The 27,020-nt window shown below is 35.8% G+C and overlaps 5 protein-coding genes and 1 long non-coding RNA gene across 9 annotated transcripts; 1 reads left to right on the top strand and 5 right to left on the bottom strand.

Moving 5' to 3' along the window:
* Positions 1-5,379: 5,379 nt before the first annotated feature.
* LOC9308174 lies at positions 5,380-5,987 on the bottom strand. Its single transcript, XM_021023395.1, has one exon. It carries the CDS (start codon positions 5,879-5,881, stop codon positions 5,630-5,632), a length of 252 nt encoding a protein of 83 aa, XP_020879054.1. The 5' UTR covers positions 5,882-5,987; the 3' UTR covers positions 5,380-5,629.
* A 326-nt stretch (positions 5,988-6,313) lies between these two features.
* On the top strand, positions 6,314-7,880 carry LOC9310254 (protein PLASTID TRANSCRIPTIONALLY ACTIVE 7). Its single transcript, XM_021023394.1, has 4 exons — positions 6,314-6,376; positions 6,469-6,516; positions 6,594-6,653; positions 7,369-7,880. The coding sequence occupies exons 1-4, from the start codon at positions 6,335-6,337 to the stop codon at positions 7,702-7,704; spliced, it is 486 nt and encodes a 161-aa protein (XP_020879053.1). The 5' UTR covers positions 6,314-6,334; the 3' UTR covers positions 7,705-7,880.
* Positions 7,790-8,766, bottom strand: LOC9308175 (extensin). The gene is made up of 4 exons (XM_002874141.2): positions 8,632-8,766; positions 8,485-8,525; positions 8,275-8,388; positions 7,790-8,038 (listed from the first exon to the last, which is right to left on the bottom strand). The coding sequence occupies exons 1-4, from the start codon at positions 8,684-8,686 to the stop codon at positions 7,889-7,891; spliced, it is 360 nt and encodes a 119-aa protein (XP_002874187.1). The 5' UTR covers positions 8,687-8,766; the 3' UTR covers positions 7,790-7,888.
* Positions 8,767-9,650: 884 nt separating this feature from the next.
* On the bottom strand, positions 9,651-11,977 carry LOC9310255 (glucan endo-1,3-beta-glucosidase). Of its 2 annotated transcripts, XM_002874142.2 has the most exons (4): positions 11,496-11,977; positions 10,341-11,317; positions 9,969-10,263; positions 9,651-9,883 (listed from the first exon to the last, which is right to left on the bottom strand). In XM_002874142.2, the coding sequence occupies exons 1-4, from the start codon at positions 11,566-11,568 to the stop codon at positions 9,855-9,857; spliced, it is 1,374 nt and encodes a 457-aa protein (XP_002874188.2). In that variant the 5' UTR covers positions 11,569-11,977; the 3' UTR covers positions 9,651-9,854. The 2 variants fall into 2 exon arrangements, with proteins under 2 accessions (XP_002874188.2, XP_020879443.1); XM_021023784.1 differs by having other exon boundaries at positions 9,858-10,263.
* Positions 11,978-12,090: 113 nt separating this feature from the next.
* LOC9310256 (uncharacterized WD repeat-containing protein C3H5.08c) lies at positions 12,091-16,047 on the bottom strand. Of its 3 annotated transcripts, none has more exons than XM_002874143.2 (8): positions 15,747-16,047; positions 14,213-15,362; positions 13,862-13,952; positions 13,606-13,763; positions 13,465-13,516; positions 13,269-13,348; positions 13,090-13,195; positions 12,091-13,012 (listed from the first exon to the last, which is right to left on the bottom strand). In XM_002874143.2, the coding sequence occupies exons 2-8, from the start codon at positions 15,329-15,331 to the stop codon at positions 12,507-12,509; spliced, it is 2,112 nt and encodes a 703-aa protein (XP_002874189.1). In that variant the 5' UTR covers positions 15,332-15,362; positions 15,747-16,047; the 3' UTR covers positions 12,091-12,506. The 3 variants fall into 3 exon arrangements, with proteins under 3 accessions (XP_002874189.1, XP_020878297.1, XP_020878296.1); XM_021022638.1 differs by having other exon boundaries at positions 13,090-13,183; positions 15,747-16,045; XM_021022637.1 differs by lacking the exon at positions 15,747-16,047 and adding an exon at positions 15,475-15,586.
* A 4,768-nt stretch (positions 16,048-20,815) lies between these two features.
* Positions 20,816-21,162, bottom strand: LOC110227866. The gene is made up of 2 exons (XR_002331532.1): positions 21,063-21,162; positions 20,816-20,976 (listed from the first exon to the last, which is right to left on the bottom strand). It is a non-coding gene; the product is annotated as an uncharacterized LOC110227866 (long non-coding RNA).
* Positions 21,163-27,020: the final 5,858 nt, after the last annotated feature.

Consider the following 27,020-nt stretch of genomic DNA (forward strand, 5'->3'; position numbering starts at 1 on the left):
TCCGCCCCGTGAGTCGCTGAACTTCCCGGATATTGCGAGGCGAAGTCATCGCCAGAAAAGCGTTCAACTGTCGCGGATTAGCTTCGATTCCTCGCTCTGTGACAATGTAACCCAAAAACTCTCCCGAAGGAACTGCAAAAGTGCACTGGACGGGTTCAGTTTCATTCCGAACTTATTCAAAATTGCGAAGCACTGCTCTAGATGCTCAATATGCGAAGTGCTTGATATTGACTTCACCAACATATCGTCAATATACACTTCCATAGTTTTACCGAGGAGATCTTTGAACATCATATTCACCAACCGTTGATAAGTGGCTCCGGCATTTTTCAACCCGAACGGCATGACTATATAACAGTAAGTTCCACGGTCCGTGATGAAAGCTGTCTTTTCCTGATCTTCCGGATTCATCAAAATCTGATTATACCCGGAGAAAGCATCCATAAAGGACATCATTTCGTGGCCCGTTGTTGACTCCACAAGTCGGTCGATGTGCGGAAGTGGAAAACTATCTTTGGGACAGGCTTTATTAAGATCGGTAAAATCTACGCAAACCCGCCATTTCCCATTTTTCTTCTTGACTACAACGGGGTTTGCCAACCAATCCGGATATTTGACCTCGCGAATCAAACCGGCATCGAGCAGGCGCTGAACTTCGGAATTTACAGCCTCGGCACGGTCTGGACCAAGTTTCCTGCGTTTTTGTTTTACTGGTTTGAAAGTCGGGTCAATGTTGAGCTCGTGAGAAATGACCTTTGTATCGATCCCAGTCATCTCCTCGATTTTCCAGGCGAAAGTTTTTTTATTCCTTTTTAGAAAAGTTATCAGTTCGACTCGGAGTGTTTCGCTTAATCCTACTCCTATTCTCACAGTTTGATCCGGATACTCCTCATTAACTACCACTGCCTCCACGAGGTCACTGCTTATTTTTTTGACAGGATTTGCAAGCACCTCGAACTGTGGTTGCTATTGAATTTTAAGCTTATGGCTGGACATGTAACACATCCTCGCAGCTCGCTGACTTCCCAGGATTTGCTTTACTCCGGATTTCGTAGGGAATTTCACGAATTGATGATACGTTGAAGGTACTGCTTTCATCTCATAAATCCAGGGTGTTCCCAAGATGACATTATAAGCAGCCGGACGATCGAACACCGTGAACTCGATCATTTTGACTATGCCCTCTGCGGATACCGGGAGCACAATCGTTCCTAGCGACATTGAAGTTTCGCTAGTAAAGGAAACCAAAGGAGATGGTGGCCCCTTTATATCTCGCTTCGATATCCCCATTCTTGTCAGAGTATCGAGGAAGATTAAATCCACCGAACTCCCAGTATCAATGAGAACCCGAGATACTTCGCAATGCGCAATATCGAGTGTTATGAACAGAGCGTCATCGTGTGGTTTATCAAGTTGACTGGTTTCGCTTTCGGAGAATGTTACTTCAGGTAATTGTTCCTCAGTAAGTTTGGCCTTCTTGATAATCCAGGGGGTTGCCCTCCGTTCGTGTTGCTTGATTGCACTAATGGAATCCCGAAAGAGCTTGGATCCCCCCATAATCACCTGGATTTGCTTCTTCGGTCCTTTAAAAACATCAGGGGACTGGATCCTTTTGTTTTTTTTGCTAGGAGGAGATGGTTCCTCTGTTGCTACTGACTGCTCCGACGGATGAGTTGGTTCGAGCTCCGAAATGTCGATTTCGGTTATTTCCCCGGATGCGAACTTGGCAGCCAGTAACCTTCCTAGAGCCTTGCAATCTTTCGTAGCATGCCCATTGACTTTGTGGATTTCGCAGTAGGCGTTTGGGTCACGAATCCACTTGTTACTCGGGAAAGCGCCGTTTTTGCTTTTTGGCGAGAAAGATTGCTTCGCAGGTGAAATCTTCGGAGAACCTTTTGGCTCCTCCCGATCCACTGAGAATGTGCCAGCTCCAGGTTTCCGAGCTTCAGGTTGAACAGGTTTCTTCTGAGGAAGAAGTTGAGCAGGTTTCGGAGCTGCTTTGAACTTTTTAGCTAAAGCGGCCCGCTCTTCTTCCGCGTTTATCCAGTTCGTTGCCCGATGAAGGGCGTCTTGAATAGTGGCTGGTCGGTTAACAACCAACTCTTCCCGGAAACGGGATTCGTGCCATAGACCGTTCTTGAGTGCAGCAATAGCTGCAGAATCAGACAAATTTGGGATCTGGACCATAATCTCTTTAAAGGAGGTGATGTAAGTCCGTAGCGGCTCTCCGGCTCCCTGCGAGAGGTTCCACAGCTGGGCATCAGTTACATCGCTCTTGATGAAGTATCCGTACTGCATGATGAAGGCAGTAGATAGTTGCTTGAAGCTATCGATCGATCCTTCTTCCAGTTGAGTAAACCAGGTCAAAGCCGGTCCGGATAGGTTTTCGGCGAAGAGCTTGCATAAGCCCGCGTCTACTTCGTCTGGCTCCAAATGTACCCGACCTGCGGTCACCTGAAAAGACGCCAAAAATTCTTTGGGATCCCCCTTACCGTCGTACCCCGGAAGTTTGACCTTCCTTTGGTCTCGAATTCGCAGGGCTACAATTCGTGGAGTAAAGGGAGTCCTTCTCGTCTCCTCGATCACTCTATCGACTTCGGGAGCCGAACTGGTGGCTTGATGAACCTTCGAACTCATTTCCCGAATCTGATTTTGTAAGCTCTGGATTTCCGGGTTGACCGGAAGGTGAGGTGGATGGGACTCGGTTTGAGGATGATGCGGGGTACTGCCAAGATGAATGGGGAGAGGTGTTCTGGCTGGAACAAAGGGACCGCCGGCTGAGTTTTGAAGTGCTTGAGTATGACGGGATCCATCTCCAGGTTCACTCTGAGAGCCAAGAGGCAAAGAAGATGGGAGTATGTTGTTCGGGGAAACGAGCCTAGGATCTTGAACCTCCGAAACGTTCGGACCATGGAAGTCCAAATGGCCGCGAGGCCCGCTGGTCCGCAAAGTTCCTGCAAGAATTGTATCAACCCGATCCGCATAAGCATTATGGGCTGACCTGATTTCGGAGCAACTCGCTGTGAGGACTGCGATTTGGCTGCCGCTTTGCTCTTCAAACGCTGAAAGTTTCTCAGACAACGCAGTGGTGGCGAGCTGCTGCTGGTCGGTCTTCTCGGACAGATCTTTAAGCAACTTCTTGATCTCGTCGAGGACTGAAGCCGGATTCGCTATATCTGACATCTTTCCGATTGATATTCTGGAGTAAAAGACTATAAATCCCCTCCTTCTAGCGCCAAATTGTGGATGTCGGAATCCGCAATACAAATTGTATGATGTGTATCGGATCGTCTAGTCTTGCCAATTCGAATAGCAATCGTCAAAAAGAAAACAAAAGAGTGAAGTATGTGTATTCGTTTATTGCTCAAGAAAGATCCCCCTATACAATGGTTTTCGTTTCCTATTTATAATTACATGATTTGAAACCGAAGTCGCTCATCAAGCCGCAGATCTCGCCTTCATTATTGCTTCCGTTTCGAATCTTCCCGATCTAGCAGATCCCGTGAAACCCGCCTTTCATTTAACTCGTGAGATCCCGACGTTTTACTCGAACTGGGCTGGAACTTATTGGGCCGCTCTTTTCGTCCCCTGGACCGGGCCGACGGCCCACTTCGTCTTATTGATCCACTATCTTTCCGGGCCGGATCCGAACTGCGGGATCCGACACCAACACTTTGCATCTCTTATTTAGTATTTTGATTTAAACTTACTAAGGGAAAAAACTGTTTTCTATATGACCTAACATCAAGAACTCAATAATAGAAGATAAACAATAAATTCTAATAACGAAAGTCTGTAATAGTTGAACTCACTAACCTTTTACATATAGATTTGAAGGATTGCTCCAATGGATAAATGTGATAGCCTCCTTCATTTTCTTATATTGCTCCACACGAAGGTTTACCTGAAAACATTTAATTTCATTTAATACATGATTCTGCAAATTTGCTCATAGCTATTGTTTGCATAATTGTGTTTAATACATGATTAAGATCAGAAAATGGCTGCATATATTTCTAAGAATCGTATCAGTTTGTAGCCACTTTTTATCCTCCTCTTATGTGAACGTCATTAGACAAAAGTGTAAATTGAAATTTATATGGAAACTAAATTTATTAGAACTCTTTCCAGTTTCCAGTAAACACAATATATTGATACGATTAGCAAGCATATTCTTAAAGGTTCATCTTCCTACTCAATCAAACAAGTTAAAACTACATCTAATCAAATGTGTATTCGTTGATAAATTATAGTGAAAACAAAATGATGAAAATTCAATTAACAATCATTACCCATAAGAAGATTCGTCTTCCTGATGCTCATTGGCCAAGAACACAATTCGAACAAAAGATTACTCAGAAAGTGATTCGATCGACATATAAAAAATGGTTTAAAGTAAAAATCTGATTCGATTGCAATACACATATTATAAACGGAGACAAAATAGTAGAATTACAGGAGATTTCACAAATTTGACTTAGATCGATCTATGTTCCAAATTTTGTTCGGTGGGGGTTTGTTTTTACTTTTAGATAAGACAACGACTGTCCAAACAGGAAAAAACTATCTAAGAAAAATAAATTCAAGATTGATATTTAATAAAATGGGTTAAGAATCTATAATGGGTCATTATTAATATCCAAATCAGCCCAACAAATATTTACTCGCCAATACTAATGGGCCAGGAAAAGCATTTTTTTTGGTAAACTCATTTTTTCAATTAGCAAATATTTAATTATATATTTATCTTTCATTAGCGATTATTTAATTTACAAGTTATTAAATTTCATAATCTTTAAAATTATAAATTTGGATTATAACTTTTACACACATGATTTATCCTACAGTTCAAATTATTTGTTATGCACCAAACTATACATTTACACATAAATATGTGTTTTCTTATGTTAAATTATTTGAAAATTAAATTAATAACTAATTAAACAGAATATACAAACTTCAGCACCACACTATTTTATAAACACAAAAAATATGTTATATATACTATTATATTATTATAATTCATTAACTCAACAAAAAACAAAATATTAATATAAACTTTAATCAAAAACATATACTAAAAAATACCACCCGCACAACTGTGGTAATTTGTATGTCTATATTGAATTTAAATGAAGACGGGTTATGTCTATATTAATTTGTAAAATGTCTATATTACTAATTTGTATGTCTCCTCAACCACCTATGTCTTATTAATCACAACTTTAGCTATTTAATAAAAAAAATATACATTTTTATGTGTACATTATAATTAATATATATCACAAAACAACAAAATAAACTATTATACCACTTCTTAAAATATAAAATCCCGCACGGACGTGCGGGTCAGGATCTAGTATTAATTAGTTTGAAACAATCAAATTTATTGTCACCAAGAATGAAGGTAAGTAATACAAGGATACAAATAAAAATAAAGAAGATATAAATATATTTTTCCAGAGATTTTATTTTAGAAAGCAAATAAAACCAAATCAAATCAAGGCTTGAAAAATTACGTAACTCTTATAAAAACATAAAACACAAAACCAAAATTATGTGCTCTTTCCAAACATTGCACCAACTTACGAGCCTTTTTCACGACCAATGCTCATCATAACTCAATGGTCTAGACACCATTAGTTTGGGGTTCAACTTCTGATGACTTTTTTGGTGGTGGTGGAGGTGGTGATCTCTCATAATGCTCAGCACCAAGTGAACGATGAGAAGAAGGAAGAAAAGCTTGACGAGATTCCATCGATGGAAAATAAGAGGATGATACATTATCGTCAAGAAGTTTCCGATTGGTTTGAGCATGCCCGATCATTACCATAGCTAGGAGAATACAACATATTAAGAGATGATTCTTCCAAAAAGCCATTTTTTTATCCGGTGATCGATTGAGTTAATTTATTTGCTCATCAACTATTGCGAGGTTCCATCTCGTTATGTCTATGTATATAGCTCACAAAGTCACAATTGAGGGTTCCCACTAACTATTATAATAGATTGATTTTTTAGAAAGATTTATTTTTGGAGATACGATTTTCGATTTCTCACACATTAAACTGCACGAAGTATTATTATTGGATATATGATTTAGATTTATTTTTGGGTTTGATGGTTTAAGAAAAAAAGTCGTGTGTGTAAGTTGAATTTTATCGGATAAATCATAAATTACAGAGAAAAAGAACCATTCCACATGAAAGTTTTAATGTCCGGTTCGGGTAAGGATGATTTGTCCAAATAAAGAACACGACCAAAGATAAACTATTAAACCGAACCGGAGATGCTACATATAAAAGAGATTCCGGTTCTATCTAGTAGTGTAGCCATGGCTTCCTTCACCTGTTCTTCTCCATCTTCGATCTTGCCTGTAAAAATCTCTCCTTTGTTTCTCTTATATCTGACAACATATCATCCTCCGATTTCGATGTGATTTCTCATTTTCGATTTTTGTATCTTCAGATTATTGATACAAGAAGCGGGAATTTGCGCTGCACATTTCGCTCTCAGGTTTTGTTTGGTTGGTATCTATACGAATTTGTGGGTTTTTGGGAAGAATTTTGAATGAATCTGGTTGAATTTTTCAGGTTTCTTGCGGGATTCAGAGGGATGATAATGGACGCCGTGTGTGGCGGAGGAGAACATTGGTAAGCACTAGACTTGAGATTTAGGTCATTTTCCAGTTCCAAATCAGGAATCAAAATCAGGGTTTTGCTTTACTTGGAGACAATTTGCTTAAAGTTGCAATTTTAACAGACTGAGGATGAGTGTCTGAGTTTGAAATTTGTCTCATTTCTGTGTCTGAGGCTTTATTTCTACTTAGTCGTTACTTTGTATGTATATTCAAGTAACCATGGTCATAGTAAATCGATATGATGCATAGAAGGAGACGTTTTAAGGATTTCTAGGTGGTACTAGGATTTCTAGTTTACTTTTTCTTGATTCCAAATTAGCGTTAAACACACCTGTTTCATGAGTTTCTTTGTTGAACTTTGCTCATTTCAGACACTAGCTTAGTTCTTATACTGTTGATGAACTCAAAGAAACACGGTTTTAACCTCTAGATATTGTTTACTTAGTGTATATTCAAGTAACCATGGTCTTCTCTAAATGGTTTATGCTACATACAAGATCATTGAGATTGTCTTATTTGAGATACTGAGATTTTTAGGTGGGAGTTACACATTATTAGTGATCTTGGTACTTGCTCTATATTTTACAAACTATCAGTTTCTGTAGTTTGATCGTATCAGGTTCAATGGCTCATGAGGTTTTGAGATTTCATTATTACCAAAGCCAGAACAATGCAAAGCCTTTGTTTATTTTTAACCTCTACATGTCTTTGTCCTGTTTGGTCTGCAGACGAAGAAGGACGATATGTTGCGTTACAAAATGCAAAGAGTTCCATTTGTGGAGGAACAAGTGAGGAAGATAAGAGAAGTTGGGAAAGTAATGACAATGGACATAGAGCAGCTTCTTTTGAGGGAAGACAATCGGTTTGAATTTGTCAATAGCGTAGCAGCTGAAGCAACAGAGTACGTGGAAAAGAACAGAGACGAATATGGAGGTTCCAAAAAAGCCATCTTTCATGTTCTAAGCAACCGTGTGAACGACCTCGGCTTTGATCGCCCTGAGGCTTATGTAGAAGCTGATCCTTACAAGCCCGGTCCTGGCTATTTGTTGGAGTATTACACATGAGATCTTATTACAAGAGTTTCAAAGTACTTCACACCTTTATTGTTGTATTACCAAACCAAATCAATGCATTCACAGCTTTGATTTCTTTTTTTTTTTTGCCAAATTTCCTTATATTTATTTAGAATTTACTACATCGATGAAGACGAATGTCTAATGACAAGAGTTGTTTAGTAAAATTAATGGTCTAGTGATTTGTGGTGAAGGGAGGTCGTCGTGAAGGAGGAGGAGGAGGAGGAGGTACATATGGCCTCGGTCGTGGTGTGACTGGACGTGGGGACCAGTCCCCATAGTCTATGATATACTCCGTTGGTTCCTTTGTCACAACCTCATCAACCTTTCAAAACAAAACTCAATTGTTTTTAATTTATCATTAAAAAAACCATACATTATCAGAAAAAGGAAAACTCTATTTACTTAAGGACACAACATCTTTTTATAATTTCTTGGAAATGTAATAATAATTTTTTTTATTCAATATAAGTATATAACTGAATTATTCATGATTTTTAAAGCATACTTTTATATTTTTGTGATGTTCTACTAACTATTGTTTTTTCTATAGGCACGTACTTGTGTTCTCGGATTTGTAGGGTTGGCTGGGCCTGGGTTGGGCGGTCGTGGATGCGGCCCAGTGTAGTCCATCTCCAGATCGATTCTTCTTCCACTCATGACCAACTCTTTAACCTTTTTAAATCAACAAGTTATATAGTGTATCTTTTTTTTTTGATGCATATTTGTAATCAATATATAACGCTTTTAGAACCGTGATATTGTTAATACCTTGCGGTTGACGTTGTCAAGATGCAAAGTCTCAACGATCCCTAACAAAATATGAAGCATATTTATTCAAATCAGAGTTATATATTCATTGATCTATATAAAATGTTAAAGCTACTTAAGTATACATATGTTAGTTGATCTATATACCTGAAGAAAACATTGGGAGAACGAGCAAGAAGGATACTAGTATCACCAACTTCATCTTGAAGTCAGATTCTCTAAAAAATATTTGCTTTGGTGATATGTGAATTGATTTTTATAATTTCTATGAGTTGTGAGATACATATATATATATATATATATATATATATATGTAGACAGAGATATTTATATATAGTAGTCAATCGTAATTATGAAGGTAACGCATCACACTGACTTGATGAATCCGTAATTAACTAGATTATGGACAATCAATATAGTCAAAGCAAAAACGAATAAGTGAATCCTCTCTATTATTCTTTCCTCTCTTGAGAGGGTCCATATGTTTCAATTTAGGAGGTGTATTCAATAACTAAATCTAGAAAAATTAAAATAATAATAAAAGTTATAGGTTTTTTTAATATATATTTTAATATATTTTGTTTTAGAAAAATGAGATTTCGTTTTTCGCCTTTATTAGTTTAATTATGATTAAATTCCAATCAAATGACATTTGGCATCAAACAATTATATTAAACATTGAGACCAAATAAAAAGAAATTTAAAACGCTATCTTGTAACTAATTGAGACCAAATTTTAAAAAATTTAAAACGCTACTCCAGATCAGTTTCATATTATTTATCGTTTTAGTTCATTTAATACAAATTATATAAAAAAAATTTATTGTTTTAATTAATACACTATTTTTTTTTAGATAAATAATTAATAATCTAAAAAAGTAGAAGCAAAACGAGAACATTTTTATAAATATGCATAGTAATAGTAAATACAAAACGATAAGTAAATATGAAACAAAATTTTCTCTTTAAAACGACAAATAAAACGAAACGGATGGAGTATCTTGTAACTTTTGAGACGCATATATTTGGTCGGTTCACTAAACAAACATCATAAAGCTAAAACTGCATGGGATGACGTTTGTTATCCAAAGGAAGAGGGAGGTTTGCGTTTATTTCGTTGAGAAGAAAATAAAATGTGTTATCCACTTCAATATTTACAAAATAAAAACTAAAAGCAGGTCGATATGAATCATATGATAAGTGGTCAAGTGGAGTAATTTGCTAAGAGTGAATATTACAATACTAAATATTTTTGATTCGAACTAGAACCATGAATACTTACTGCATACATCGTGCAATTTTGAGTACATCAATTTCGTACAAATAAAAAAGAAACACTTGTACGTTTTTTTTATACGAAGGTAAGCTTGCTAAGCCTGATATTCACAATTTCCATAGCCTGCAAATATTATGTAAAACAAGAAAATCAATTAGTCAAAATTAGTTAATTTTCCTAAAATATATTTTAATTAATGATAACATACTTGGATCAATCGTAGTTATCTCTCCAGTGTTGTCGAAATCGCAATCAAACTCGTGTTTCTCCATAGTTTGGTAATACAAGTTCATGGCGTACTCCGAATGGGCTTTTACTGTGTTCGGTAAAAAACAAAGCCCACCTTCATTAATGGGCCTACAGTCCAAGCCCAATCCACATACGTAATCAATGTTCCTTTGTAAAGCCACCGTCTCAGCACCGGCCTTTGTAACACACCACCGCTTCTCCGGCGATGCTCGAACCGGCGTTGCCGTATTATTCTCCGGATTCGATGATCTAAACTGTCAATTTACACAACCAAACTCGTTAACATATATGAAAGTAAATAGTGTTTTGAATTGTGGCGGTGATTGATTACCGTTGGCCGGAGGATTCCGATGTCATAGATCGGAGTCAAATCAGATCGGAAGATGCCGAAATTACGCTCCGACGTTGGTCCCGATTTAAGATTTTCATTGAAGAGCGCGAAAATGTAAGTTTCAAAAGTCCGATTTGGCATCAATGGAGTTCCGGTACCGGAATTTACACGCGTCACCACATTCTTGTTAAATTCAGCCGCTGTAGCAACATCAACGCCGATTTGATCTATATCTCCCTCCGATGGCCATCCAATTTCGCCAATCACGATCTCAACATCTGAAAACCCTAGCTTATCCATGGCGGAATAAACCGAATCAAGCTGAGCATCGAGCATGTTTGTGTAGAGAAGCTTCGGGTGTTGATCGAATAAGCCTGGATTAGGTCTAAAGAGAGCGAAATCGAGAGTTTCGATTGAGTAACCGAAGAACGGGTAAGGATTCACGACGAACGGAGAAGAAGTAGATCGGAGGAAGCTAAGGAGAGGCTTAAGCACATTTGTGTCGTAGCCTCGCCGGAATTTAGCGGAAGACGGTGGGGTTGTATTAGTGAGGATTCCTAAAGAATGTGGCGTTGAGATTTGGATTCGACGGTGGAGAGAGGTGGACACTAAGGCGGTGTGGAGAGATTGCATTGCTGGGATTAAGGTTCTGATGAGAAGGTGATTGGCGGTGGAGATGACTTCGTTTCCGACGAGGATACGGATGATGTTGGTGGATGGGAAGTGAGGTTGGATTTGATCGGAGATCCATTGTTTGGCGGAGGAGAGGTTGGTTAAGTGTGGGATTTGGTCGTTGGGGACGGTTACGGTGATGGCGATACCGGTGTTAGCAAAGGCTTGGAGGATGTGAGGATCGGTGTCGAAGAGGCGGATGCGGTTAATGACGGTGGAATGGAGGAGGAACTCCGCTACTTGTTGCGGCGGAGGGAGGTTGTTGGCAAGTGTGCCGTAGTTTACACCAATGCTAGCTTCAGCTCCTGATCATGACCAAAAATAACCGTTGATTTCAAATATCAACATATATATACTACATAAAAAGAATAAAAAATAACATATATATTTGGTTGGCTAACACAAGATAATAGATTTCACTATTTCAGAATGATTATGAAAAAAGGTGAAGTAAAAAGATTTAAAATGGTAAAAGAAAAATACCTGTTGAGAAGATTATTAGAAGTCCAGCCATAGTAATGGAAGAAATGGAGAAAAATGGTAGCACGTAATTCATGGTTAAGTTAAAACATCAAAATATGTGTTTGTGTGCTGGTATACTACTATGTGTTTGTGTGCTCACCAAAATATGCTTTGCTTTGTCTTCGGGAGATTACCAGCGGTCGAATGCGTCAGCATTTTGACGGCAAAGATAATTTACATTTTTTTTTTTTTTCGGTTCCAATTTTACTCTTGAATGTTTTAAACTATTTGATAAAGTGAAATATAATCCGCGGTGATATACACTATATCATACTTCGTTTCCTTCTTATCTAATCTACATAGGAATAATAATTTCTTGGAATGGAAGAAAAGAACTATGCAAGTTTCTTGCTCGCACTAGAAACAAAAACCATAATAGAGAGTTATCTTAAAGAAAGAGTCATGCATAAGCATAAGAAAAATATAATACTCCATTCTACAAATAAAACCAAACAACACAATATGAATCTAACGATCACAAGACTGTTATCAGTAAACTCAAATTTGCATGATTTTTATAAGTTTCGTTTATAATGTGTAAGGGCGATTCAAACCATGATTCAAGGTTTTCTACTACCAGTCTATTATGTACCAAAACAAAATTGTAATGGAGAGAAAACAATGGTATATACACGAAAAAAACGGGCCTCAGTTACATTTCCCTATATATTATTTACTTACAAAACAAACCAAAAAAAACACAGACAAGTATAATACTAATAATTTTTACGATTAAAAAAGGCAAAAATCTGAGTAACCCCTTCTTCTTTTCGTTTTCCTTCCCCTGAAGCAATTCCCAGCCTTCAGGTCAGGCTAGCTCCAAACTTGGTGAGACTCAGCTACGAACCACCGGGTCAAAGACCGGGCCAACGTGTTAGGCCCATATGAAACTCCAAAACAATGGTTCTAACTTCACCACTTGCCGAGTTTGTACGACGACGTGTAAAAGGAGCTTTTAGTAGTCGTTGGATTTCAAACGGGAACAGGCAAACCATAGTTGTGAAACAATTTGATCCGTCCATCCCACCCGCCGGTGACTATAACCAATCCCCATAGATGCGATGACTCCGACGTTCTCCGGCACGACGATCGGAGGAATTTGTAATGAGATCTACGGATCGCTTTAACCGGAGAAAATGAGCTCGCTAGCTTCTCCTCCGGCCAAGTCGCAGATCCTTTGGGCGAATCGAGAACGTACTCGCGCCCCAATGAGAAAAGAGATGGCGATAGCTCTGATCCGCCGGAGAGTACAGGCGTGAATCCACACCACGGGATAGCGACTGAGACATCTGCAGAGAATTTTTCGAATGATCGGATTTTAAGTCGTTTGGTGTGAGAGAAAAAACCAGGAGATGGCTGTTCAGGGTCGTGTCCAACGCAGTTCCAGACGTAGACTGAGGAGTCGTCACACGCCGATACTATATGCTTCCCGTCTGCTGTAAAAGATGCCGATATCTGGTTTCCGGCATTTCGAGATCCTAGAAGATAAACACATTTCAGAATTTGCATATTTCTGTTCCACTAATGTATGTAGTATATCTTTTAGAAGCATTACCTTTGTATTTGTGGACAACGTTGCGACCGCTGATGATCCTCACTTGTGAATCTGCGGATGCCACCATGACTCTGCTTGGGTCGGTAAAATCAAACTGCAGAAGAAACTAGCAGAGCATCATTATAAAATATTCAAAATCTTGGGAGACAAATTCGTCTGATTTGAGAAGAAATATGCACCTGAAAGCCAATTATTCGTTTATTCGACGACTTCTTTTTGTTGTGCAGACATATATGACCATCGAGTTGAAGGCAGTGGCCTGAACCAGAAAGCAAGAGAACAATGTTATAAATCAGGTTTCTCAGAAACATTTACTCAAACTCTGGAGTTTTTTAAGACAAGCCCATGTAGCTGGGTGTAACTTATGAGCATTACCTGATAAATTGTAGAAGCGACAATCGCTTGTCAAAGTTCCGATAATCACTGCCTGAAACAGAAAAAGTATTCTTGTTTTAGAAAAAAACCTGATTCTGAGTCAAGTCGATAAAAAAAAGGATTTTTGGTCCTGTGTCACACCTGTCCATCTGGGCGATAACAAACTGCGGTTACAATGCCTCTAGCGTCTGCCCAATCTACAACTTGGCACTGAGAAGCTGACCAGATACGAACTTTTCCATCTATCGAACCACTGATGAAGTGATCATCATCAACCGGGTTAAAGTGAACAGATGTAACTGCAAATATGCAAAAAAAAATAGAATGATCAACTAACAAGGGAGGAAAGGAAAGAAATACACAACAATGCCATTTTACAGACGGAGAAGAACATTACCATAGTTACTGTGAGAAAAGATTCCAAGACAGTCCTCATGGCCGATCTGCCAAAGCCGAACACTATTGTCTACTGAAGCTGACAACAGACGCTGCCACCAATATCACAGAATGAGCAACTCGGTCTAGTTTTCTGTTCAAGATTACACATACAGGGACTGAATCTACGTTCTTGTGTGTTACAGATCTCAAAACATAACGAAATAGGCAGAAAAAAAAAGGGTGTCTAGGTAGTTCTAAAAGCAGCTCCTTATGATTCTAAAATCAAGCTTAAGACGAGGGACGTTAACCTAGAACTCGGTTCAAAGCATCAATGTAAAAAATAAAAGGAAGTTCAAGAAAGCAAGCTCACATTGTTCTTGGACCATGAGATGTCAAGGATATCACCACTATGACCAAGAAACTCGTGAAGTGGTTTATCAAGAACCCGGAAAATCTTTGGGGGAATAATAACACAAGCAGACTCTGTTGTCTTCCTTGGACTCATCAAAGAACCAGTAATACCATCCTTTTCTACAGCCACAGGTCTCAACTCAGAGAGTTTGCTCACTTCAAAGTATATACAAGAAGGATCAATCTTAGGAACGTCATGTTCTTCACATCTTTCATCTTCAACAACACTCCAAACCCGCAAAACTCCGTCTTCACCAGCACTTGCAAGATACCTCCCATCAGGACTAAACTTCATAGCGAGAATCGCTCCCTCATGAGCTTGTATCTCTTGACCTTTAAAAAGAGCAGAAAGCTCCTTAGCCTCTTTCTTATACTCTTTCACCTTAACTCTCTCAATCCTACTCCCGCAAACCGCAACTTCACCACCATTATCATCTCCCGCACTCTGCTTATTCCGCATTTTGTACAACCGACTCAACCATTTCTCCTTAACCCTCTTCATAATCCCACCTACATCCCTTTGCTCCGCAGCAACCATCGGGTCTGGTAACGCTTCGCCATTTTCCTTCACAAACCTATCCGTTGAACCCGATACAGGTGATGACGATACAGAACAAAGACTAGAGCTAATCTCATCATCATCATCATCACCAAAACCCAAATTCCTCAAAACCATTCCACTATCTACTTCTTCCTCTTTCACAATCCTATCTACACTCTCACTTGGACTAAACACAGAAGAATCACAACGACAAGAGCTAAACTCATCATCATCAGATTTCAAACTCATCAAAACCGCTGATTCATTAACCGACCTCGATAAACAATTCACATTACCTGATTTATCTTCCTTCACAGTACTACTTAAACCCATCCAGTTCAAAAACTTCTCACGACGCTCCTCAGTGTTTCCTGGGCTTTTGATCCAAACATCGTATCGAAATTCCCCAGAAATCGACGATAGAGATTCATCGTACTCGATTCTACAAAGACTTGTACTTGAACAAGATGCGATTTCTTCGAGAGCATCGAAAAATCGAGTTTCTTCTTCTTCTTCTTCTTCAATTAGAGATTCCATTTCTCCCTTTGGTCTCAATTCTCAAAGCTGCCTGCAGAATATAAACCAACCGAGAAAATTTTAAAATTAAGAAATTAGTAAACTAATCCATAGAGGAAGATAAGAACATTGAAAAATGGAAAAATAAAATAAAATAAATATACCTAGAATCGATCGGACAAACATAGATCCCGATCAAATTGTTAAATAATCGACAAGGTTAAAAAAAAAAAACGAAATCTGAATCGAATTTTTTTTTTTTACAAAATTGAAACCATTTAAAAACAGAAACCAAAGCTCCATAAAAATTTAGAAGAAATCAAAATCATACAAAATTCAGAAACTATAAAAACAAATTAATCCAACAACACATGCAGATTTCGAGATGAAATAAAAGGGTTTTTTTTTTTGTTTTCATTATTATTAGTTTTCTTACATGTGGAGATTTATGATGTTGGAGAGCTCAGAGAAACAAAGAAACCATGAGACAACAACATCTAGAAGAACTTGTTCTTTTCACTCTTCTCTCTCTTTTTTATTTATTTATTTTTTCTGGTTTTTTTAACAGATTTTGGAAGAAACAAAAAAAAAAAAAAAATTGATTTCGATATTTTCTTTTTGTCTGAGCGTGTAGATTGAAGGAAAGAGAGAATTTGTGGCACAGAGGAAGAAGAAGGAAGAAGAAATAATTATATTTTGGAAGATTGTCCGAATCTGATTTTGGGAGGACATTTAATTTCCTTTTATTAATAATAATATTGTGCGGACAAATTAATTATGTTATCTTCCTCTTTTTTTTCTAATTTTATCCCCTCTACCCAGTGTTCAAGAAAGCGCTAGGCGCTAAGCGGGCGGTGACTCAGTGCCTAGCGCCTAGAACGCCTAATCGGGGCCTAGGCGATTTTTTAGGCGGTTTAGACGTTTATAACATAATACAACATTATAAATATGATATTATATATAAAAGTTATATAAAATATTAATATAAAACTAAAAATTATGAAATTATAAACAAAAACTAGATAAAATATTTATTTATATTTATATTAAACAATATATGAATATTTATAACTATATATATATATATATATATATATATATATATATAACTCTAATTGAAATTGAAAAAATACATTAAACAAGATCTATGTAATTTTAGGCGGTCAAGACGATTATCTAGGCGTCGAATGAGAGCCTAGCGTCTAGTCGGGGCCTAGGCGACCGCCTAGACCGCTTTTTAGAACACTGCCTCTACCGTCATTTTAATTCCCTTTAATTATTATTCTACTCTACTTTTTTTTTATCATATGTTTATTATTTTCCCAATACAAGCATACAAGATTAGACGGAAATGTGGAATATTATAAAGAATAATATACTAAGGGTAATAATCTAGTCAAACAAGAAACAACAAATTTAGCACACGAGAGACTGTTGAATTTTCTCAATACTATATAATGAGTTTCTTTATTTGTTTCCTAATAGAAAACACCCAAATTCACATCTTCAAAAGATTAATTTAAGAGAAAAAGAATTAGGATTAGCATACTTATGTGTAAGTACTTCCTTAGATTATCACTAGAATGTTATAATATTAAATTTGTTTATATTTTTTAAAACCAATTTAATAATTGAAACAGCTGGAATTGCTAATGGTAAAATAAATTTTAAGATGTGTCATTCTATGGTTGAACAAAAAGAATAAAATAAAAAATGTGTCATTGTATATACTTTTGAGTTTTTATTATTGATTATTAGATGATTACACGCTCTACTAGCAAGTTGATTTTGTAAAAGTTTTGTAGTTTTCTTTACTCTAACACATATTAAAGATTATAAATATTGTTATTTTGTTGCAGTTAAAAATGTTTATTGTGACCAAATCAACTTTCGCGTCACAATTAGTAGAAAAAATGTTTGTTTAGTATTTTGATGAATAATTTTAAAAAGCGAAAAACTCTGATATCTAGTTTGAAATTTCCGTTATGATCAATATAGAGGTAAAGGAGACACTGCATAAATTTCAAAGAACTATAGTAACAGAGAACTTTGACATAACCAAAAAAAAAAAACAAAAAAAGTTATAACCACAGAGAGAATCGGTAATAATTTAATCTCTAACCAACTCTCTTTCCCATCTTCATAGCTCACATGTCACATGGATGATTTCATCTTGCAATAATTTTTTTGCAAGCAAATCCCAAAAACTGCCCACAGGTTACCAAACACTCAAAAACACAATCCTGGTTAGTATCTAAGAATACAGACCATCCAAACAAACAAAAAAGATCAACTTGTATATGTAGCGGTAGTAGAGACTGATCGGTCGATGATTAGTGTAGTTTCCAAATTTACAAAAGTAAATATACTGTTTTATCAAATAATCTTATCAATCAATCTAGTAACCTTTTTTAGCTATTGGTTGCATATTTTCATTTATATGAAGTACATTAAAAAAAAAAAAAAAAAACTCATCAAATGTTGCACAAACTTGTCAAACGAGAGATGCTGATAATTGACACTTATGATGCCAAAGTCTGAAATGAAAATTTGACACTAACAATCGGACATTGTAAGTACCGAAAGATCAGAAAGTATTAATGACTTATTTTTCTAATTCGAGATCTTAAGAAAGAATATTGGATTAATTACCATCGTTTAGTTTTAGAAGAAAAAAATAGTATTGTTTTACGTACGTTAATTAGTATTTGTGAACGGTCAAGCATAACATCTAATGTTTAATTTTTAACAAAAAAAAACATCTAAGGTTTAATAAGAAAAGTGCATAGGAAAAGTAAGCATGGTGGATTAGGTGCTTCATGCTTGCATACGACTTATTTATAATATAATGCGTTTTTTCCAAGCTTACAAAACAAAAAACAAACAACAACTAATCAAAAGAAGAATCTAATCAAAAGTGCATACTAGATTTAGATACCGATAGATTTAGATACGCGAGTAATGAAATTTGATGTACTAAATCAACTTGATACACACACAAGATAATATAAAGAGATAACATATATGATCGGAGGAAGTGATGAGGGAGAATCAAATGTCCTTTTTCTTTCACGAATACTCTTAATAAAACTTAGTTTTTTTTTTGTCGGTAATGGAATTTGCTTAATTAAAGATTGATGTAGAATCTCTCTTCAATTCCATAACAATGTCAAGACTAGAAACAAAAACTTGAGTTAGCCAAATAATTTTCATATGGAACCACTTTAATTTTCTTAAAGTATCGAAACATTATTATGATCCGATAAATCTAAGATTAGTATTTTTATTTATGTTCAAAGTATATCGTATTTTTCCCACTTAATGTTTCAATATGTTTTACTTTAAAAAATGAACCTTCAGAAAATATTTGATTTTACCATATTTTATTATATATTTATCAATATTTACAAACATGTTGTTGGATTGGAATTCACTTTGTTCCTACAAAACATAATGTACCCAAGCTTAATTCAGATTGTATGTTAATCGTATGACAAAACATATATGTGTATACATGCATATAGGCTATAGCAGCCTCGGATTCGTCTTTTCGTAAAGAAAACTTAACGACCAATCAAATTTTTCTTACTATAATTACTGGTTCTAAAGTCTTTGAAAACCACTTCTTGAACTAATTAATTATTTACGCGTTGCGTACGTGTGTGTCTATTATAAAGATTAGGTAAGAGACATATATGAGCATTTAGAGCGAAACAAAACCAACTATAAAATTGATGCAAGATGAGATCACAAATTTTGTCCATTGGTTTTTGTGAAGGAGTAATATTTGAGCCCGACACAACTCCTTATATTGGAGCCCGACACAACTCCTTCAGAATTTTTATTTCATTTCCTGACAAGTTTGTTTAGATTTTTTGTTCGGGTAATTACGGTAACAAAAATAGATCATAAGCAATACTATCATCTTTTACAGATTCTTGTTACTAACTCGGTAACATATAAATTTCATCATTTATCATATAGAAAAAATAGAAGTTTTTAACTATTGTACCTACCGTTATGTATAATTGTTTAGAAACAACAGAAAAGTCAGCTGTAACATTTAAGTGGGGAAAAAAAAGCAAACTAAAATTAAATTTATGGAATCATAGTAATGTTCCGATACTTTATGAAAAGTGGTTCCCTATGAAAATTATCTGGCTAACTCAAAATTTTGTTTCTAGTCTTAAAAGTCAAAACCACTGTCAATTGTGTCAAATTATATTAAATTATTCTAACTATCAATTTCGCCGAAATCCATTACACTATATATATGTCTACATTTCAAACACAACTATAATGCTTTTGGAAATATGATTACAAAACCAACGTTAGGGATTTGTTTCAAAGATCATTTCAAATAAGTCTCTTTGATCAAACGGTTTAAAGATTAAGGCAGTGAATGGAAGCATATATGCGGGACGGATTTGGAGGGTGCGGGACGGATTTTCACACATGTTACCATTCAAGAAAAAAATAATTATTGAAATACCAAAAGTGCAATAACGCACTTGTCCAAATAGTGCAGAATTTTTTTTTTTGTTTGTTCTGTTTTCTTAGAAAACGCACTTGTAAACATTCCACACTCTTTTTGATGTGGGTTAGAGTGTGTTTTTCATTTTAACTATTATTTTCTATTATTATGTAATTTAACATATTGATTTATAATATATGGTTTAAATTTTAAAACAAAAAATTAAATTTATATTTTGATCAATTTGTGTATTACTAATGATTTATAAATTTATGTTATTGTTTATTTATTAACAAAAAATTAATTATTAATATATATATATATATATATATATATATATATAAAACCGCACTTGTCCCGCAAATAGCTTTTTTCACCAATCAAATTTTATTTCGTACCGCTTATTTTATACAAACCACACTTGTTCCGCAAATATATTTCTCCCGCACGTCCCGCAGTTGAACCGTACTGCAATGTAATACCGCACTTCTCCCGCACCGCAAAACGCAGTTACCATTCGGAGCCTAAGTTAAAAGTAGAGAAATAGTAAACGTCGGTAACCAAATGGGACCAGATCCTACTCGTGGCAACATTATTGTCATCATTTAACCCTTAATCAACGACAATTACACACAAGGAATCAAAAGGAGTGTGAGTTAAAAGCAAAATGAAATTTTTAAAAACAGTAAAAGGAGAAGTTATTGATGAGTAATATTAGGCCTGGGCATTCGGGTCCGCGGGTCGGGTTCGGGTAAAACCCAATCGGGTACGGGTAAAACCCGATCGGGTACGGGTATGTCGGGTATGGTAATCTAGGACCCAATAGGGTAAACTGAAAACATCGGTTCGGGGTCGGTTCGGGTATGGTCGGGTTCGGGTCGGTTCGGATATCAGATTTGAGACCCGCTAAAAACCCGAAAAAATCGGGTTCTACGTATTTGGGGTCGGTTTCGGGTATTTTCTACCCGATTACACTGTTATGTATATTTTTTACCCTATTGTGTAAGCTTTACACTCCAATAGAACATAACAAAACTTAAAGCATTTAAATAGGAAAGTCTTAAACATCCATTACACATGATTCAAATCCAAGAAAAAAGACAAATTGACAAACCGGATTGCCTAACAAGTTCATGGCATAAAAACAGAAAACTAGAAGTAGACAATATCACTCTCCTTGACCCGCATGAACCTATACAAGTAAACCAATGTCAGAAATTAGAATGCAATCTCACTCTTACATAAGCTATGTATCTTACTCAGTCACTAATGACTAACCTTTGTATCTCAATCATTCATTCTACAGACTATCAGCTCCTTGGCCTTGCATATTAAAAACAAATTCTGGTTCACCTAGTTCATTCATGCTCTATAAAAAATGAAACAGAGGGAGTATATTATACTGTCAAACTGACAACAAATTGATTTTGAGAAAATATATAGTTCTCTAATTCTAATACTCTGTAACATAAATAATACAAATAAACATTATAAATACATCAATAAACAATAAAAATGTTAAAAATGTATTATAATATGTTAAGATGGATTATTGGCAAAAACCACTACAAGAAATATCTCCATTATTAGCTTGAGAAAAACGCTATTATAAGTAATCAATAGCGTTTTCATAAATGCTATGTTAGGCCCCTGTTATGGTAGAATCCCCCCATACGATATCGTCAGATATGTATGCTATCTTAGAGTATTCTACCATAGCATTATCTAAACGCTTTGTTATCAGGATTTTCTATTTTTTAAAAATTATGTAATTAGTCATTTTCCATGCTATGGTAGGTGTTTATACTATAGCTATGTTAAAAAGCTTTAGTTTTAATTTTTATAGCTTCAGTATATGCTATGATTCAATATATCATAGCGTTTAATTTAAAGAAAAAATTATGTAATTACTCGTTTTGAAAGCTATGATAGACTTTTCTAACATAGCAGTTTTTCTAACAGTTATTTAGATGTTATTATATGCGTTTTGATCACAATTGTTTCTGGTTGAGATAGACACCAAACCTGTTTCATATAATACCCTGATTCATCAATGATTCGAAATCCAACATACATTAAACACTAGCATAAATCCAGAACATACACAATAAGTCTCAAACCAAGTTCTACTTAGTATCCAAAACGAATTAGTAGCATAAATCCAGAACACACACAACAAGTCTCAGACCAAGTTCTACTTAGTATCCAAAACAAAGTAGTAGGAGGACAGAAAACCTTAAGACATGACCACTTTGTCCTCAGGCCATGCAATGACTGTGCCAAGGGCATCTTCCATTATGGCTATTTCCTCTTATGGCCTCCAAACTGATGCATCGCTGACTTTCACAATATCTACCCATACTTTGACAGCATCAAGACCCAAGGGAACAAAGTGAACCTTCTGTGCTGGATCGTTTGTAGCCCAGCGTCCTTCAGCAACAACTCGCTTCTTTCCAGTAATATCCATCAACTTGCACTTCTTATTTTCCTTGGAAACAATTGGATTAAGACGCTGCCATGTAAACAATATGAACCAACACTTAGAAGACTTGACATAAGAAACTTAATTCATAACATTTACAAAACTTATACCTGAGATTTCCGGAGAGGAGATTGTGGATTTGGTAGATTTTTCTTTATAGGAGAGCTTTGAACACCTGCATCCTCAATAGGAGATTCTGAACCTGTTGCTGGAGATTTAGACAATGTTGATGCTGCTTTTACCTCTGTCGCTGCAGACTTTGTCTCATCTGAAGATTTAGAGCTTGATGGCCTATCAGTTGATGCTGATTTCTGAAGAGGAGATTTCTGACCAGTTGTAGTTGTAGGATTTTCAAAAACAACTTTATTCACAGGCCATGATACAAAAGCCATCAAGCAGTCCTCAAGGTATGTCATTTCAATTGTAGGCCTCCATATAAATGTTTCAGGTATATGCACAGAATCAACAAAAACTTTGACAGCCATTGGTCCTAGAGGAAGACCATTAACTAATGCAGTTGGTTCTTGTGTCTGCCAACGACCCTCAGCAACAATCACTTCATCTGTAGACAAATCCAACAGTTTACATTTGTTCAAAGAATTTGTTCTTAGGCCCTGTCAAACACATTCAGAAAAAGGATAATTAGTCTACTAAAGCTCATAAAAATATCAACTCATTAGCAGGCTGACCAAAACTTACCGTTGGCGCAATGTCTTCTATATTAAGCTCTTTGTCTACAAGAACACACTTAGAGGCTGGCCATGCAATAATTTGTCCAACAGCTTCCTCAATAGTAAACATTTTTGTTGCAGGTCTCCACAGGAATGCATCAGGTTTAGTAGCAGTTTCAACCAAGACTTTGAGATCTGTCTGGCCTAGACGACAGTCATTCACTATGTCATCAGGATCAGAAGAAAGAATACGGCCCTCACCAATGTTATCATCAGAACCCGACCAGTCAACCAACACACACTTAGGGTGTGCTCTTTTGTTTACACTCTACAAAATGTTAATAACAAGTATAGGTCAGAAGGGAAAACTGATCTAACAAAACCAAGCAGCAGGAATCACTTACTCTTGCAGCTGGGTTTTCACCAATTTCAGCTTCATGTCTCTGTAAAATGAACAAGAAAGTCAATTCAATAACTATTTCAAACATCAGTTGCTTAATGAATAATCTGGGAACTCTTAAGGTTTCTAACCTGATTCTTCATTCTGCTAATTTCATCCTCCAACTCATGCACCTTTTTTACTAACTGAATTTGCTTCTCTTGCATATCAGTCATACACTTGGTCTTCACCTGGAAACAAGCTAGTTTGGTTTTGCTCATGCCTCTACCCATTGCTCTCAGCCTTCCAGGGTTGTCAGGTCCTAGCAGTTGAGAGAGGTGATCCTCCTCTGGATTTGTTGTATCTGTTGGAGCATCACTTCCAACCAGCTCAGCTGCCTTCCTCTGTAAAACAACATCCATATATTGTGGAAGAGAAGCAATGGAAAATAATCTAGAAGACAGTCAAACATATTTTCAACTTACAATCTTTTCTGCAGCATTTGTATTCACTGGCGTACCATGCTTTTTGATACGCGACTTCACCCAAACCTTTAGCCTTGTCACTTCAGATGGATCTCCACTCTCAATTTTCTGTGTGAAAATCAGAAAACCATTCAGAGTAGATATATTTCTTTAGAGGAAACAACAAATATAGTGTAAGCTTACCATTTCTTCTGCTAGCCTGACCATTCCTTTCCGGCTTGTAGTGTGAGGTATCTGTTTCTTTCTCCTTTCTTTATATTTGTCACTCACAACCTAAAGACAATTAATATTAATAATCAACATTCAATAAATTTATCTAACATAATTCCAAGTCAATACCTTAAAGTCTGCACTAGTCTTGAGTTTGACAAATTTACGCCATTCTGTTGGAGAAATATTCATTGGTCTTAGATTCATTCTTTGCTGGTTATTCGGAGCCAAGAACTCTTAAAATAACCAATCCCCATATGAAACCTAACCTATATAATGTACTGTCTTACCTGCATAGATGCACCCATGACTTGTCCAACATTATATGGTCTAAGCTTAATTAAAACCTTAGTATCAACAATTCAAACCAAAAGCAAAATTAAAAGAGTGTTCCAGTTAAGACAATAACTCCATCAACCTCAGACCACATCACAAATACATGCTCTTACACCAATATTTATCAAACCAATCTCATATCATGTTCAGAAAATTAAGAAAGTAGACAATGGTAAACACACATTAACAAATTACAGTATCTCAACCTAAACACAAAACAACAGTAAAATTTTTTGTCAAGAACAAATAAACAAAGTCTGAAATTGTCTATAGCCTAATTACACAACCTCAGCCATAAAAGAAAACAACAAGACATAACAACAACTTTAACTATTATACATCTCATAGTTTAAGGACAGACAAAAAGAACAACAGGCAGATAATTTGCTTACCTGTCGTGGCTGTCCAACAACAAGAAAAGCTTCAGTTCCCCATCATTGCAATCTCCCTCACATGAAAATAGCATAATCAGTCTACATTTAAACAATAATTAAAGCATCTAAAGATAATTTCAGACTTTGTTTAAAGCATAAACAATCTTACAAAACAGAAAGAACTTGACATGCATTGAGAGAACATATACAACATATCAAATATGTACCCAAATCTGTAACTCAAATACCCAAATCTATAAACTTCTCAATTACCCGAAACCCTATTTTCAATCAAAATCCAATTCGTTAGCTTGAGAAACAGATCAATGCATATAAACCCTAAAATCGCAAAGAAGAATTAAAAAAAAAAAGAAACATATCATTGCATATGAACCCTAGCTAAAATCGATAATTTGAAACAATGCAATCACATCTAAACCCTAAAATCGCAAAGAGCAATTCAAAATCACATGGAAAAGAGAGTAAGAAGGAAATTAGAGTAGGGAAGAAACACTTGCCTTCGATTTTAGCTCACTGGCGGCGGAGCTGAAGAATGTGTCTGCGGAGGAGCACGATTTTATGGCCGGCGACAAGGTCAGTAGTTTTGGCTAGGCTTGGAATCGATTTTGTTTTGACAGAATTCACTGGGATTCGATGGAACTCGTGGATCTGAGAGTTAAACTCAGAAGACTGACCAAAGGCGATTTTGTTCAGTTTCGCGAAGTGTGAGGGAAAATAAAAGACAAAAGGCGCTTAAGTGAATAAATTTTTTCTAAGTGTTGGCGGTATAGGTCAATTTTGTTTCCCGCTTAAGTATTTTCGGTCTTAGCATTTATCAGGTGCTATTAAAAGGTAACCAAAATCACGAACTCATCTATTATAGCAGTTCGGGAAAATGTACTATCGTCTAGTGCTATCAATGTGGATTTTTTTTTGTAGTGAACAGTAATGTGGATTAATCGGTTTAGTCGTTAGTCCAATATTAGGACATAAATTATTTATGTATTTTTGCTAAGGTTTAAAGTTTTTGTCTAATACTTTGGATCGCTAAGTCATCTAGAAAAGTGGTGTCGTATGTAGCATAACTTTCACTTTTCTAAAGAGAAAGAAATGATTATGATCCCAATTAGAAACCCTAACGTAAGGACAAAGAGGGGAGAGTGGAGACACTGATTAGCTATTATAACCCTAATTAAAAGACAGCCCGACATTAATTATTTAATAATCAAATTTGCACGGATATATATTGTTTTCAATGTGATAATGATATTTGGCTTTTTGTTAAGGGAACAAGAGAAAATAATGATGTCGGTAACAGTTGGTTAGTCTGATAACCTAAGTCCTAACGACAAATTCTATTTATACTTTGCTTTTTACTTTACGATTCGAAACCAAAAAATGTTGGCCATTTGTCTTCACTTCTGTGGGTGGGTTATACGGTTGTATAATCAGATATAAAGAACAAAACGTTCAATTTTCCGATGTAAACAAAAGGCAGATGTAAGGAAAATACTACAAATGAAGGATAATTTAAGATCAAAATTAAGATAGAAAAATAAATTTAATACAATTATTCTAACAAAGGCAAATCGAGGATGTGCCTTTAGTCAAGTGGTTAAGTCCACTTGACTCCGCTTTCTCCACTGGAGTTTGACTTTAGTAAGTCGCGTTACCCCGCGTAGTAGAGATTGTCTATGGATCGGGCCTTGTCGATCCAAAGATGTCAAAAAAAAAAAAAAAAAGGCAAATCAAATACAACGAAATTTCATATTGTTATGTAAAACGTTGATATAGTATCATTTTTCAATAGCTTAAAGTATATATAGACATAATTATCTATTGTAACACTGTTTTTTTCTTATCAGAATACCATATGTCATGGACAGAAAAAAAAAAAAAGAACTACCATATGTCAAAAAACCAATTTACGAAACATATATTAAATTCCCGTGTTAATAATTAGAATTAAAATCTTATTAGATACTATTTTAGTAATAATATGAAATTTTTTGTTGTATTTATGTTTATAATATTATGGAGCACATCTGAATGTAAATAAATATTTGTGAAAAGATAAGGGCAAAAGTCACAAAAGATTGGAAGACAAAATAGTTTTGCTCTACCCAAAAAGAAATTGAAGTTAGCCAAAGAAAATAAATTACAATTAGTACACAAGAAAACCACTATGAAATGATACTGTTTACTCATGACATCATGTCGATTAGAGAAAGAGTGGCGTAAATCACGTGAGGACTTATATCCAATAAATTGAGGAACAAGCTTTTTAGATATGGAAAAA

The sequence above is a fragment of the Arabidopsis lyrata genome (genome assembly GCF_000004255.2).
Source record: "Arabidopsis lyrata subsp. lyrata unplaced genomic scaffold ARALYscaffold_6, whole genome shotgun sequence".
Taxonomy (NCBI): Eukaryota; Viridiplantae; Streptophyta; class Magnoliopsida; order Brassicales; family Brassicaceae; genus Arabidopsis; species Arabidopsis lyrata.